General features: G+C 41.9%; 1 protein-coding gene across 1 annotated transcript in view; it reads left to right on the forward strand.

Annotated features, from left to right (window-relative positions):
- The first annotated feature begins 393 nt into the window (after window positions 1-393).
- reln (reelin) overlaps window positions 394-15,516 on the forward strand; it is a 98,113-nt gene continuing 82,990 nt past the window's right edge. The window contains exon 1 of the mRNA XM_039615723.1: window positions 394-963. Within this exon, the coding sequence (XP_039471657.1) occupies window positions 711-963 (253 nt within the window). The 5' untranslated portion in view covers window positions 394-710. The remainder of the gene's footprint in view (window positions 964-15,516) is intronic.

Raw genomic sequence — 15,516 nt, forward strand, 5'->3', positions numbered from 1 at the left:
CAGTCTGGTGGATGGGCAAAAAGACAAAGGAAGAGAAGAGTGAAAGGGATCTGTCAGAGGGCTGCTTAGGGATGAAGAAACTAACAGATGCATAGAGATAAGGCCGCCAAGGTCTCCAGAGAGGGATACAAGAGTGCAATATGGAGTAACAGAATGGTTTAGTGAGAGGTAAAGAGGAGGAGATAAGAGAGGGGGAGAACGAGATTAAGGAAAAATTCAGAGTGATAGACTGGCGGAGAAGAGGGAGGAGAGAAGAGCTGGATGAGAGAGAGGAGGGAGGCCGTCTTGTAGAGCGCATACAGCACGCGTGGAGCTGGTGTTGGAGCGAACGAGAGACAGAGAGAGGAAGGGAGGGAGGGTGGGAGGAGAGAGGGAAACAGAGGGAGGGGGTGAGGTATTTAAACGCCGGAGCAGGACAGCACAGGCGAAGCTCTGAACTCCCCGAGAGTGGAGGTAGGACAGGGAGAGGAAACAGAAGAGCAGTTTTCCTGACGACCAAGCCCACACACTCAGACACAGAAATACTGCACATACAAGCACACACAAGACGTGCACACTCTCACCCACGCACTTTTGGACTTTCGACTCATCTCTGGACTCCAAACCTGTCCTCTGGAGCTCTACCCGCGCCTCCCTTGCTCCCAGCCATCACTCTCCTTACCACTTCACCCACCTTCACTCCCTCAGCCCCTCGCTTGGTGTGAGGGCAGATGGCCATGGCGCGGGCCTCTCTTGGGGGTGCTTTAGGCTGTGCCCTGCTTGCCCTCGTCCTGGGGAGCAGCAACATGGATTTCGGGGCTCCCCCTGCGAGCTTCTACCCCCGTTTCAACCCCTTCTTCTTCCTGTGCACCCACCACGGTGAGCTGGAGGGAGCCGGGATGGCAGAAGGTGGGGGAGAGGTGCTTCTCACCCTCCAAATTACAGGCAACCCCACCACCTACACCCCTGGACAGGAGTATCAAGGTGAGCACACCCCTTAAGGTGTCCACTTTTTAAAAAAAATTTGCATGGAAAAGAGAATGGGATGTGTTTGTTTAGCAATGTTGATGTCAGTAAGGAATCAGTAAAACAGAAATGTCTTGAATTGATAAAACTGTGTATTTAAAAAAAAAGATCTCTTTTTGATGATTCATTTCTACAAAAATGCAATATGCATAATATGCACTTTGCATTAAGACATAAAACCAACTTATCGAACAAATTATGCACATTGCGGGTGCAGTTAATTCCTTTTCGTGCAGGTGTTTCGTGCGGCTGTTGCGTGTGCACATGGGAGTTAACAGGTTCTGTGAGGTGGCTGTTGTTGGAAACCAGCATTTATGTAACTGTAATAAATAGTGATGCTGAGTGGGACTCCTCTGATCCCGATGCTCCATGTGTAGGTGGCTTCTCCACAGGACTAACGGCGAGATCCCTCCAACTGAATGAGAGTGAGAGAGAGTGTGAAGGCTGCGAGTGCGAATGGACAAAACGGAGCACCACAGAAAGAGATGCTCTGACTGATAGGGAGAAAAGATTAGGAAATCGGTGAATCATGCTTCGACTAGAAGAGGAGACAGATACTTGTGTCCCCTTTCCCACACTGATGTGCCGGCACCTGGTCCTGGAAAACAGATCCCCTCTGACCTCCCCAAACTCTGCTCACTCGCTCTCGCCTTACTTAACACTGGGGACAGTGACCCTAACAGGCCACCACAGACCGACTAAGGTTACATTCCCACGCAGCTATCGTCTTAACAGAGAATTGATGTATGCACATTTTAATGTGTCCACCATATACGATTTCCTAAATATACATGCATTGCGTGCACCTTGCTGATGTGTTTGATTTAATTTAATACATTATTGTTGACGACTGAATCTTAACTCTCAATTCAGAGTTTGTATTACTGTATGAAGAAAGGAAAAAAGGGCAGGAAAACAGATCAGGAAAGGATGAAGCAGTATTATTCTATGTCGGAAAAATAACAGCCCGGATCAGCCCTTCAGTCAAGCACCTTTAACTAGGGCCGGGCTTGTAAGGAGAGCGGGTGGGGAGAGATTTGAATAACTAGCTGGTGGATGGGAGGGAAAGCGCGCACAGAGAGGTTTAGATAATTAGCATTAGAAATGTGGTGGACTGGGAGGAGGGAGGGATTTAAATAGGGCCAAGGCTGGGATCGGATGGAGTAGGGGGAGATTTAAATGACGATGAGAGGATTGAGCCGATAAGATACCAGCAGCAGGGCTTGCACAGAAAAATGACAGGGTTCCAAGCTGCTCACTTTTTTTCTCTCCCCCCCCGCCTCTGTCCCATGTTTTGGCACATGACAGCAGGTCATTGTTACATTTCCAGGGTTTTGACTGAGTTTGCTTGGGGATGGAAGGGAAAAATGGCAAGAGAGCAAGTGAAATGCTGCTGGCTGTGTGCATAGTTGTGCAATCGTGAGCAATCCCAGTCTCGTCTCTTTTCCACCTCTCTCATCTTTTCAAACCTTGATGGTTACAGCCAGCCTTGCATGTTCTTACCACAGCCATTGCCAGGCTCATCGTGGTAGGAATTGAGTGGATTTTGAGGGGCTACACATACACAGCAGTGAGACTGAGGACGGGCATCTATCTGCATGCCCTGCTAAATGTGGAGTGATAGAAAAAGACAAAAAATGACATCCTCTCATGATATGATAAGAACAGGCAAAGTGTTTTCTGGGAATAAGCTTGTGTATTTAACTGGTTTACATTTTTCCCCTGTTTTTATGTGCTTTTTGAACCTCAGTTTTGGATTAGATTTTGGTTTAATCTTCTAAAGCAATGTGTGATATAACTATCGAACGAAATGGGGGTGGAAAGTATTCGAGGTTCTGGCTGTATGCTTGTTGAAGAAGCTGTAGAAAAGAAAACTGAAGAAAGACCGTGAAGGAGAAGAGGTAGAGGTTAGTGGATGGAGGTAAAGTTACAGAAAAGGAAAGAGATAGATGATCTTTTATAAAAGAGACAGGAGGTGAGTGTCTCAGAAATCTAACTCAGCGTTTGGCGCAGAGCAAGAGGAAGATTCAGTGTGGCCGCACAGTAATTGAGTTTCCAACCTGACCTCACTGCCTCTTGCTTCTCTGTTGCTTTTGAGTGATAAGACCATGTGTGGGCAGTGTACTTTTGAATGTGTAGACAAGATTACGGTGTTTAGCTATCAGAATGAAATGACCAAGAGAGGGTGAGAAATGTTTGAGAGGGTGGGTGTATTGGCAGGGTCATAGTGGACAAAATAGAAATACAGCACTGTGGAGACTTTCTGAACTGCTTGGAAACAAAAGGGGAGAAATGAAAAGGTTTGTTGAGATTTATGTGCTCACATTCAGACTCTAGGGTCACTTCTTATACCAGACAAATGGAAACCAAGTGTGCACATACTGCCTACGTAGAGCCTTATCTTTTAATAAAGAGACAGAAGCAAAAAAGAAAAAAAAGTGAGGTCACACTGGGATTTAAGGCTGTCCTCTAAATAACCAAATGACCCTTTTGAACTACTTTTGATACACTCGGGAAGCAGCTCTCTTTATTTCAGTGATGTTAAAACATTTTTTTTATTCGCCGCCTGGCCTCTTTTAACACTGCTCTGGGAGTCATCGACGGTCTCCATACAGCAACCACATGTTTATAAGAAGCAACATCAGAATACAAAACCCAGAGCACGGTTTCTAAACACAGTTAATCAGAGAAAGCTGTTTTGCATTTCTGTCATTTCTCATCACCCTGCTGTGGAAATTTTGCGTGTTCGTCTTCACAGATGAACAATAACATTAAGAAAACACGGTGACACAGCAGAGAGAAGAAAAGGAACAGGCAGATTTGATCTAAACAGAGCATTAGATTTAAATCCGGAGTTGAAGGGACATCATTTCACCGGATCGTGGAGTGTTTGGGTCTTCATTAGAAAGCACAGATTGGCGAGGGGACAGAAGGGCTGTGTGGTGTCCTCTGAAAGTCAGCAGAGAACAGCCAGACAAATGGAGGTATATAGGTAGAAATGGGGCCAGTGAGATTGATTGGGGTCTTTTTCATGTCAAGGTGTGTGCACCAATTTGTTTGTGTTAATGGCCGTACACTCATGAAAAAACCCCCCACAGTCATGTTTATCGTACCGCGACTTTTCGTATGGACATCTGCGTTTTGTTTGTGCCACAATAACACAATGTCATGTGTGTGGTACTTGAAAGTGTGAGTGAGTTGTCTGGAGCTTGCTTTTATATGCACGGTTCTTGATGTCATTGTGAAGCACTGAGCCACTCACGCAACCACGCAGGTTCCAAACAGCCCATACAATGGTCTTTTTCAGTGTCGCTCAGGAGGAGGAAGGGGCAAAACAAGACGGCTGCTTAGAGAAGGAGTTGTCAGTAGATGCTGAAACAGCCTTTCCTAATCTGTCTATGGTTTAGTCCGTGGACCTTTTCCATGTGCAAATGATTGAAAAAGCCAGAGAAACAATCTACATTTCAAGGAGATTTGGACGTTGCCACTAAATGACATTCTTAGTGGGAGTTTGGCGATAAATTCATCCTCACAAAATGCCATCAGCTCATGCCATGATAACCTATGAGATTAGGCTTAGTGAATTGCTCCGTCCGCTCTCCCGTCAGCCGCCAGAAACAGCTCATTGTGCCTCGCAAAGTGAAAGAGGCCATTATCAATCTGCAAAGTTGATTACTCGTCATGGTTGGGGGAGTTTTTCTGCAAGTGTGCTGTTGACTGATGTCTGTAGAACAACATGTTGAGTTGAAGGTCACAGGAACAAGGCCCCAGAAGGGTTGTAGAAAAGCAACTATTATCTTGCCTACATCACATTATGCAAGTAAAACCCCAGAAAGATGTCTTGCAAACATAGTGCCCATCTTTAGACTATCCAAACAGGCACGCGCTGGCTTCAGATTGAATGCCCAAATGACATCAATCTGCTGTGACTATGGCAGCCGTGTGGATGTCATCAGCACCTTCTGCAGTACTTAACCTCTGAGGGGACTGTTAAGTGTCTGCTTTCTGACCTCTGACCACTTCTTGTCAGTGCTGCATTGTTTAGAGTTCTGTTCCTGAGAAGATTAGATTAGAACTTTTTTTTCTGTCCACCTTACATTTCTGTTCCCCTTACATGTAATATTTTGTATTTATCGCTTCGCAAGACTAAGAAAACTTGAAGTAACCTTGGTCAGCGAACCATTTAAAGGCTGCCCTAGATTTTATGCAGTTTTGGGAACAGCGAAAACGTGAGCAAGACTGGGGAAAGAAGTGAGGGGCAAGGGGCTAATGGTTTAATAGGGCTCTCTTGTGAGCAAAAAGCAACATGTGGACAGCACAAGCACTTTCAAGTGGTCCAAACCGGTGCATTCATTAGCTTCCCGGCCCTTCAGCCTCTCTGCCTCCTGCTGCTGTGTTTGAATAGGTCACTTCAGTGGGTAGAGAGAAGTGTGTCAAGTGTATTACTGTTTGTATGGGCGTTTTTGGGTGTGTTTGGGTGTTCTGTCTTTGTGGACACTGAATGATGAACCATTTAAAAACCATTGTGCTCTCTGAGTTATGCCAGTTTCCTTTATATCAAGGAGCAGATGGGCGAGAAATGAGAATGGATATTCATTGGGAATCTTCCCTTTGTCACACATGCACGCCTGGCTGTGTGCACAGCACTCAGCTCTTGGTGGGTGATCCATCATGACATAGAGACAGGTCAGATGTTCCGCTGGCTAAACACAAATGTCCTGATCAGCGGGCTATTACAATTCTCTGTGGCGGTGTTACAAAATGACATCGCAACATAAGTTAGTATTTTCCTGCTGTCATGTGCTAAATTGCTATGCCAATATATTTCCTTATTAATGTTCTTAAGCTATTATAACATACTGTACAAACCCATGACATTGCAGAAATAATAATAAACTTGCAGCGACAAACACACTTCTCTGTTGCCACCTTTGTTTTCTTTTTTCTCATAAAGAGTCAATGAAAGGCTGCAGCAGAGAAATTCAAGCCGTGATAGTTGAGATGGCGCAGATGCCACCTATAAGCTACATTTCTGGAAAATTGATTTACTGCATCAGAGCACAGAGAATCTCCTTAGATAGCAGTTACATTGTTAGCCGTTGCCTGGCTGGTGCCAGAATGATGCCAGCGTGGTGCCAGGTGTGGTAGAAAAACTAAAATTGAAGGCAGTGAGTGGATCCCTGCCAGGTAGAGGTGCGCGCCTGTGCCAGTCTTATCTGGCCAAGCGGCACAGAGCTGCTACATCTTTTATTTTCAATTTCCTCAACGGATTCATTTTCCAGCCAAAACAAGAAAGCTCTTAACAAGCACATGTGAGTTGTGTTTTCATTAACTTTCACGAGTGGGCAGATGAGTGGCTGTTTTCAGGATGCTAGAGTGCATGCTTGTCTGTCGGGAGGCAGAGGGGGGGCTGATTTGGAGTGTCTGTACGTTGATAATACGAGATGTGATGTGCAGAAACTAGACTCCCGTTGTCCTAACGTGTCCTCAAATAGTGCATTTCCCATGTGTCTGTTTCTGATGTGTGTGGGTTTCTGTTTTAGAAAGCACAAATACCAGCATGTTCCACTCCTGGCACACGTTTTGCAGCCAACGTAAACCACATCAATTATAGTGACATTATGAGCTTTTCCACCTTTGATGCACTTTAGCAGCATTCTTGGTGGTGACTTTCTCAGGATTTAACAGTAAACAAAGCTAATGGAAGCCACAGTGTGGGCAGACAATGGCTGTACTTTATGAACACGATTGCTATTTGCTTAAAAACTCATTCAGACTTGTCTAATTTGTCATCATTCTTAATGTAACAATTAGGACACATGAAAAGGAAAAGGTACAAAAGACATTTTGCAGCAGAGCAGTTTCATTTTCAAAACTGCATAAAATAGCGTCCCTCTTTCTCTATTTGCACCGAGTTACAAAAAGTTTATTTATCCATGTTACTTGTAAACTTTATTGATTTCTTATGTTTGCTTTGACACAAAGCCTGTCGCTTCAGCTCACAATTCTCTGCATGTGTTTGCTCTGATTTCATCTGGAAGTTTTTGGTGTCTTATGTATTTGAGTCATTGTTGATTCTTTTAAAATGCTGGCATACTGTCCTTTTCGGATATGCTGTCTTCTTTTTTTGTTCATGTGGAGTAGAAAAGTTTGTGCACTGAGTAACATGCCAAATTTAGTTCCATAGATCTGTTTAGCAAGAGGGTTTGTGGGTTCTGACAGCACAGAGGAAGAATCAAATATGTTCTATGAGTTAATAGATTAATCTATTAATTAGATTAAAGACTAAACAATAAATAAAGAGCAAAATGTCTTCCAAGCATCCAAGCCAGCCAAACTAGCATGCTAGACCTACATCTAAGATTTAAAGCAGACGCTCCAGCACCTTCAATTGATAAGCATGTAGGTCTGATAGGCTGGTTACTGTCAAATTAGGTTTTTTTTTATGTCTTGGAGATACTTACTCAGTAATAAGGCAAGAGTGATATCCCACAACAACTTCAACACATCCTTTCTTTCATCTCATCCTTGTGTTCATGGTGCAGATGTGAGGAAAGTTAGATACTTAAGAAACTAGCTAGCTCCACAGAAGAGGAGCAAGCATAAATGGAGTACAGCTTTTTTTTTTTTTTTTAAATGTCATGTAATTTTCGAGGAGCTCAATATATCACTAAACTCACGAACTCTCTGGGCAACGTTTTTGTTAGCTAAATGTGCAGCTGTTGTACTTTCCGGGGAGAAAATGTGACAGTGTCAGAAATGGAGAAAGATGTAAGACAGAAGTGGAGAGATGGGAGAGAGCTTGCTTTCAGAGGTAACTGCTCAACACGTGAAATTTGATAAACTGGAAATTTGAAGCTTCTATTTATTGTCCTCATTCATTTTCGAGGTTTTAAGTCGGATATTGGATGTATACAGCATGTTACTGAAGTTGTGTTCTTCCATTTTTGAAACATCTTGCAAAACAAACTGAAGTATAATAATTTTGTGTTATTCAAAGGTTGCTTGAAAATGCCAGGCAGTTTATTGCAGGATATGCTGGTTAGTTTGCAACAATGTTTCAGGTTTACTGTGATTCAGTATGCTTACATCAAGGGTAGCAGAAAGCAATTATAGTAATTATTATTATATATAATATTTAATGGGATGATGTTTATTAGTTTCACTCACCTAATTTTACCTTTTATACTAACATTATATGGTCAAGGGTTTGGAAATCAGCCGTAGAGCTCACAAAACATCTCTTGCTGAATTCAGTTGGAGCCTTTAATTCACAAAAAAACTGTGAATATTAGAGTAGCAGGTCAGCTGATCACAGCCTGTGCACAAAGAGAAATCTACAGTAACTCACAATGCAAGTTATTATGTGACTTATTTTTAAGTACTCTTTTCCCTGCACTGCTACACCCAATCTGGGGGTTCTCCAATGTGCCAAATCCCACTTTACCTCCTGTCTGCACCCATTTTGGGTATAAGTCCCATTTTGGAAACCATGCTCCATGAATAACACAGCTAGCAAACTACCTTTGCAGAAACACAGAACTTTGGACAAAAAGTAAAGGAAAGAAGTCTGGTAACATGTGGAGGGAACGTCAAAATCTGATGAATTCATAAAAACTCTGAAGTGCGCTGGGGATTTTTGAATATAAATTTAAATCATTTCTAAAATTATTCAAGTGAGAGACTTGGATATATATTTTTTATTTTTTTGCAGAAAGGGTTTCCAGCATACCCTGCTGAGGAGAAAATTAAAGTCTTTTATTTCCATTGAGCACCTATTGTATACCGTGGAGAAACAAAAGGCTCCGGTGCAGTAGGTGAAACATGGAGAAAACTTTCAGTGCAACTGTTTCAGCTGAACGTCAACCAGTAAAACCGATTGATTGACTGAAATTCCGTTCTGCCTTTAGTGGCATTGGTATTGAATGAGAAAACATTTTACCCTCATTGTGTGCTTTATTTCTATTTATTCTCATTTAACGTCTTGCACAACTTCTTTGTGCAGAATGTTTTTTATTCACAGTTGTTGTTCATTTTTTAACACAAATGCCATTTGCTTTCACATGTTGTCGTCGAATGCAATTATCTCGTGTTTTAGAAGTGAAGTTCAATTGTATAAATACTTCCTGGGGCAGCTGCATGTATCAGTTTCTATGATAAAGTATAATGAGAAACAGAGCGTCAACTCAAATAGCCAAAATACTCTAAACCCTGAGGGAGGGAGCGTATCAACCGCATTGTATTTACTGCTCAAGTTTTTTTAATAGAAAACGTGAGTGACACGCCCTTCTGCAGTCTATTCAAATTATCTATATTATTTTATAATTGCACACTCCAGTTTTCCCTTTCCCTCTGCCTCTTTGATGTTCACTTTCAACTAACATGTGGTTGTAAATATATTTACAAAGTTATTTCCTTCTCAAGTCTCAGATAACAGGGCTACACATGACATTAAGAGCTCTCTGTGTCTATTCAAACTCCCCCTTACCACTCTGCCTCATAACAGTGTTGGTGATTCTCATCAAGAGGTACAAAGTGGCTCATAACTGGATGAGAAAAGTGATGAATCCTTCTGTTGTTCTCTTGGGATCCTTCACCAACTGCTGTCAGTTTTGCCAATGGCCTCTTCCTTTAAGAGAAAGGAGGCCGCTGATGGAGGACTGTGCACCTCCGCCTCTTTCTTCTACTTCTCTTTTTGCTCTAGACCCTCCTCCTGGCAGCTTCATTGAGAAAACTGTAATCCCTGCTTGGGGGGCAGTGTGTCGTCTGTGCTGATAGCATTCAGAGGGACTTGTAGCGCTCCAATGGGCCCACTACAGAGGAGGCGGCGTGGTGCAACTGGCTGGGTGCTGGGCACACGCCGTGTGGCACAGGCGGATTAGTCCCAGCCCTGGCCCCTTCCCCCCCACCCATTCAGCATCAACCTCCTTCAAACAACTATCCCACTCTGCCCAGAAAAACACAGCAGGCTGGCAGAAACAGATTACAGATCGACACATTGAAAAGCACATATTCCTTCCTTGAAAATGCTTCCCATTTCCCCGCTGTTCCCAAATATGCAACCTCAAACCTCCAGCCTCCATTACGCCATGTGTGAGTTCTGACTCAGGAAAATTGAAACTTTCTCAGAGCTTCTTCCCGTGGACGCCAGCAACAAACATCTATCTTGCTTTTGGTGGTTCATCAGCTACATTTCTGAAATCCAAGCTCACTTTTAGTCATTACTTACTTTTGTCAAGAAGTCTTAAGAAAAGAATGTCTTTAAAATCAGTCCAAGTAGATAAGAAGCCTGTAAAACAGGGAATATCAATGAGCCAGTGACATATTTTTTTCAAAAGATAAAAGAAGGTCTCTTTTTGCCAAGGAATACCCAGTTGAGCTGTGTCTTACACCCCTGTGGATCAGGTGTTTGATTGTATCTTGCCTGTCAGGGAGAACCGGGAACTGAAATCAAGAATGATAGAGGTCTAGACTAAAGATTAAGTGAGACCTCACCTTCCAGACTTGCTGCACTCGAGGGAGACTGACAATATCCAATAAAAAAGACACGGTTTCTCTCACCCTTGTATTTTTCATTAAAAAAAAAAAATTAAAGTGAAGGTGTGAACTCGCGGTAAACACAACTTTAGCACTCACGAAGCCACAGCTCCTTACATGTTTATCTTTTTTACATCGTATGTGTTCACTCAGTGAAATAATTATAATAGGTTAAACTTAAATAACATGTTAGTTAGAATAAATCCCAGGGAAATACTTCTTTGCCTAACTCTCGTTCAGTGGATCATAGCTAGCCGAGGGTGATTTGGAGTCACAGGGAAAGAAGACATGACTCAGAAATGTGGCATAGTGTTTTTTTGGGGGGGAGGGCCCAAAAATCAGACCAGCGGATTTCAGTGTCAGTCCACATCAGCTGGTGGTTCAGGTAATACTTTTGTATGCAAAATTCATGTAGAGCATTTTATCTAAGCTGTTTTAGCTTGCTTGAACTTGCTGTGTATCTGCAAGCCACTTTGCAGCCCACCCCTAGCAGAGCTCCTTCTTTCATGCTGTATCTGACTTAAAAAGTGTCATTTTAATCATTCATTAGTGTTTATTAGCCCATGATCCTGTGTTCTGTTCTCCTTGTCTCTACTGCTTTCCAGCTCTCCCCGTGGAAGGGCAGGGAGGTCCCAAAACAGAGCCATACTGTCACTTTTAAATTACCGCAGACTGAAATATTAGACTTGCTTTCATAATACTATTTAACTGAAATACTTTTGGTTGCAAACACACCAGATACTTATTGCACCAGCTTAGCACATTCCACTTTGTCTGAACATAGACATCGCGGTGCATTTGTCAATGACTCAACACATTAGCTTATTTGCATGTCACTGTCACATGCAGAGCGATAGTAATTGAGTGATCCCTGTTATCAAGTGAAAGCAGAGGTCTGAGGTGGAAGTTAAGACAGAAAAGAGGTGGGGATGAGAAAGGGGAGATGGTGAGAGTATGAAAGCATTAATTTTCAGCAATAAGTGCATTCTTAGCAAGCTGTGCTGGTGTGATTAAGACTGGATGTCACAGGAAGCACTCCCCATTGATCCGCTGCCAGTAGAGACCATCTAGTCTTTCATTATGGCAACCAGCTTGTTAATTAGAAATCAATCATCCCCTCTGCTCTATGCAAGCCCCTTCCCCAGCAGCATGCCACTCTCCTTCCACCAAGCATTCATACCCAAAAGCTACAGAGGCGTGTCAGACTTTGACTGATGTCAGTACTTTTTCACTTAGCTGGCCATAATTTGTAACTTTCACGCCAAGAAAGAGCAGGGAGCTGAGAGCAAAATAGCGTGGCACTTCCTTTCCAGCTGCCAGGAAGTCTTTGAGTTCTTGAAAGACTTTGACAATTGGAATTCATATTCGCCAGATGAATAACAGCTATCATGTTGTCTTTTGGCTGTGTGCACTTGTATATTTTCAGGAAGAGACCTGTAGGTTCAGAGGAGACTTTTTGATGACTGTTAAAGTCATTTTAAATCTCATGAACTGTTTTTACTGTTTTGATCCATTAAAAAAAAATCATGGATAAGTCAACGTGTTGACGAAGCATATGGTTATGTAATTTACTGCTGTTCTGAATAAAAGAAGCGTATTCTACAAAGTAACTCACAATTAAAAAATAAACACGGTCCCCCAAGTATATATATAGAACAAGTGTTATTAATAGAGGGAAATGTTGTGTAAGCAGAAAGGCGTAGGAAAAGTGGGTGTGGAAAAGACGCTAAGATGTAGTGACAGAGCTGGGATGAAAAGTGAACCTCTGTGAAATGACAGTTCTATTATTCATATTAGCGCTATTAAATCTGTGATAGTGGGAACATGGTCGGGAATGCTGTCAGCCGAGAATACACTAAGCATGTGTGTGAGTTACTCCTGTGTGCACATATCGGCGCACAGATGTATACATACTGTTTTTGTGCACCTGTGTGCACATACATCCAGTAGTGGTACAGTAGCAGTAGTAGCAGAACAGCTGGTTTTTCAGAAAGCCATGTCCAGATGTTCCTGGGCAGTAGGCATTAAAAACTAGGTTAGTGTATTACAGGCACAGGTGGAAAAAAAAGAGCCATTGTAGACTAATTCTGTGCATCAGATTAAAAACATAAAAATACATTTTTTTTTGTTTTGGCCTCAGTTAATAAAATATCTCATTGTTACTTTTCATCACTCTGTGTCAAGTGCTTTCCCTAGAAGACATAACTGTATTGTGTAAAAACTCTGAGTTTTAAAAGCCATGAATTTTGCATGCACAGAGAGCTGACCTGCTTTTTAGAAGTCATAACAGCTGAAGTTTAACATGAAGTGGGCACATTGTGTTTTTTTGCTGTTGATGAGGCTCAGACAGTTCAAAAGTCCACATTCATAGCCTGATTAAAAACTGCAGTTTGATGTGTCAGCCCATGAGGATGGCTAAGACGAGGGCAGGTGCACCTGGTGTTACTTATTCTCTTTCATCTCATAAGCCTTAGTGAGTCTGGAATATGTAATGTTGGAAATATGAGGATGTAAATTCAGGGAAAGACTAAACAGCAGGATTTTATTTAAAAAGATTATATATATATTTTTTCACAAACAATATGAAAATATTCACTTTTTAGGCTATTTCATCTCAGTTGGAAATAATTCAATATAAGCAATGTGTTTCATTTTAATAAAACATGACGGCTCCAAGACACTGGCGTTTATTAGGTTTTGTCTATTTGTCTCCTTGAAAGTGAAGTGAAGTCTGTGTTGTGTGTCTCCAACAGCACAATATCTCTCAAATAAAACTTTTCACTACCTGACTCATCGTACATCCCAAAAGGTTGATTCTGTTCATCTGGACGTAGCGTTTTCAGTGGGAGAATACTTCTTCAGTCTCAGCCGACTACAGGTTTCAACAACCTTAAACAGCACATTTGTACAGTGACTGAAACCAGCCCACTGAATGAACAATGGGCTGTGAGGTCAGTTCCTTGATCATTAATATGCAAATTCTCATGACCATTGATCTACAACCACTGATCAAAGCCCATTGATCAAAGACCACTGATCAATGGCCATGACTACCATTCACAGAGAGTTGGGGAATGACTGCAATCACTGCACTTAACAGTACACTATATTACTCTGTTTGTGTCGGGGGACCCGATCCTTGGGGTGGACCAAGTTTTGGTGCAACGTGTTTTGGGGTTTAGAAGCCATGCAGACTCAGTGTTTAGAAAAAATGTGTCTCAACTGTTCAGATACTCCTGACACATACATTGTGTATAGCGCTATCCGTTTTTTGGAAAGCGGTAGAAAAACTGAACCCAGGAAATTATAAAAGGCGTGTATTTTTTTGTTTGTCTTCATTTGTAATTGATTCCACTTAATGATGAAGATTGAGATATTGATTTCCAAATCTAAGCATCTTCACACCAAAGAGTGCAAAACAGACATACATTACAAATTCTATTGTCTTACTTTGGATTTACCACCTTGTCACTTTTATTGATGCATTGATGCAAGACAGAAGTGTTTTGGATATGCAGGCCTGTAGGACATTTTTAGAGCCTTTGAAATGCTTTAACTTTCATTTGAGGATGATGTGAGGTTTGGTGTTTGGTATTTCAACTGTTGGTTGGTTGATTGACTGGACAGAGTACAAAGTTTGTGCTTCATAATTTTTACTTTTTTTCTGGCATGTCAAAAAAAGTTGTAGTTTGGTAGGCCAAACTAAACAGATAAATGTTTCAGTCATTAGTTTTAGTCTCTGTCATTTTAAATGCCCATCTAAATCCCTGCTCTACGTTGGGCTAAAGTCTCAAGGCCTTGCTTTGACAGATGCCTTCCTGGCACAGATGACTCAGTTGTGAAACAGTTTAGTTTACGCTCCTTGTGGGAGATAAACCAGTTGTGGAAATATGATAAACAACTTTTAAACAAAGCAACCTGGTGTCCCTGACTGGGACAGCAAAACTGTCCTTGACGTTATGCCTAACAGTTCACAGCTTGGCCTTCATTGTCTCCTTCCTTTTTTCCTATAGGGTAGCTCCCAGTGGAGCAGGTGAAATGGAAAGGGAGTTATGCAACAGTGCTGTGCATGTCCAGTGTCTGCATTTGGTCTGTGTTTTTGTCTGTGGTTACTATTTGTTTGTATGTTGCTGTGAAAGTAGATTACCATACGATCAGGTGTCTTTCTGATGAGTTTAGAGTCAAGTTTGTATTATATTACAGTCCAGATTTGTCAGTGTGTGTTGTGTGTCTCAGCCCTATGCAAGAAGTTGTGGTTTGGGTTTTACCCAACTTTTCAGGCTTTTAATGTTTTCCTGCATTCCTTGGATTTTCTCTCTGGAAGGCAATCGCAGCTTCCCTCTGTAACATTTTACCGACATTAATTATATTTTGTCAGTTTCATGATTAGCATTTTGATCACCTTGGCTTTTCATGTCACGTTTGCATGTTCAGGATGGCTTTGACAAGTGACGGAAGACGCTTTGCTTGTCAGGCCTGGATAGCTAAAGCTTTTTTCTCTGTCTACAGAACACATGGTGTTGATCATAAGGACAGCTCACTCTCCAGTCCTGGCAGCCACCATGCGACAGAGGGAAAGAATCATGGTGTTCTTGAACCCGATTACAATATAACCCTTTATAGCAACCACCAATTATGCATCTGACGCTGAACAACATTCCCTTTACGGCGAATGTTTTGGATTTTGTTTTAGCAGTTGTATTTATATAACACTTGCCTGCTGCTTTAGGTTACAGATAATTTGTATTAGGCTATTTCTTGCATTTTTTTCCCTTGTACCTACAATCACTTTCTTATCTCATGCTTCTCATCATATGAAAACTCCTAACAAGATGAAGACCAGGTAACAGAAGTGCAACCTATCAAAACCTATTTAGAGTCTCAAAGCAGAGCTGGGTAATGATACGGGATCTGCGTGCAGTTTGAGGCCTGTGTACAATGAAATAATGAATAATGTTAAAAGCTCAGAGAGAT

Source organism: Oreochromis aureus, linkage group 7, assembly GCF_013358895.1.
Source record: "Oreochromis aureus strain Israel breed Guangdong linkage group 7, ZZ_aureus, whole genome shotgun sequence".
Taxonomy (NCBI): domain Eukaryota; kingdom Metazoa; phylum Chordata; class Actinopteri; order Cichliformes; family Cichlidae; genus Oreochromis; species Oreochromis aureus.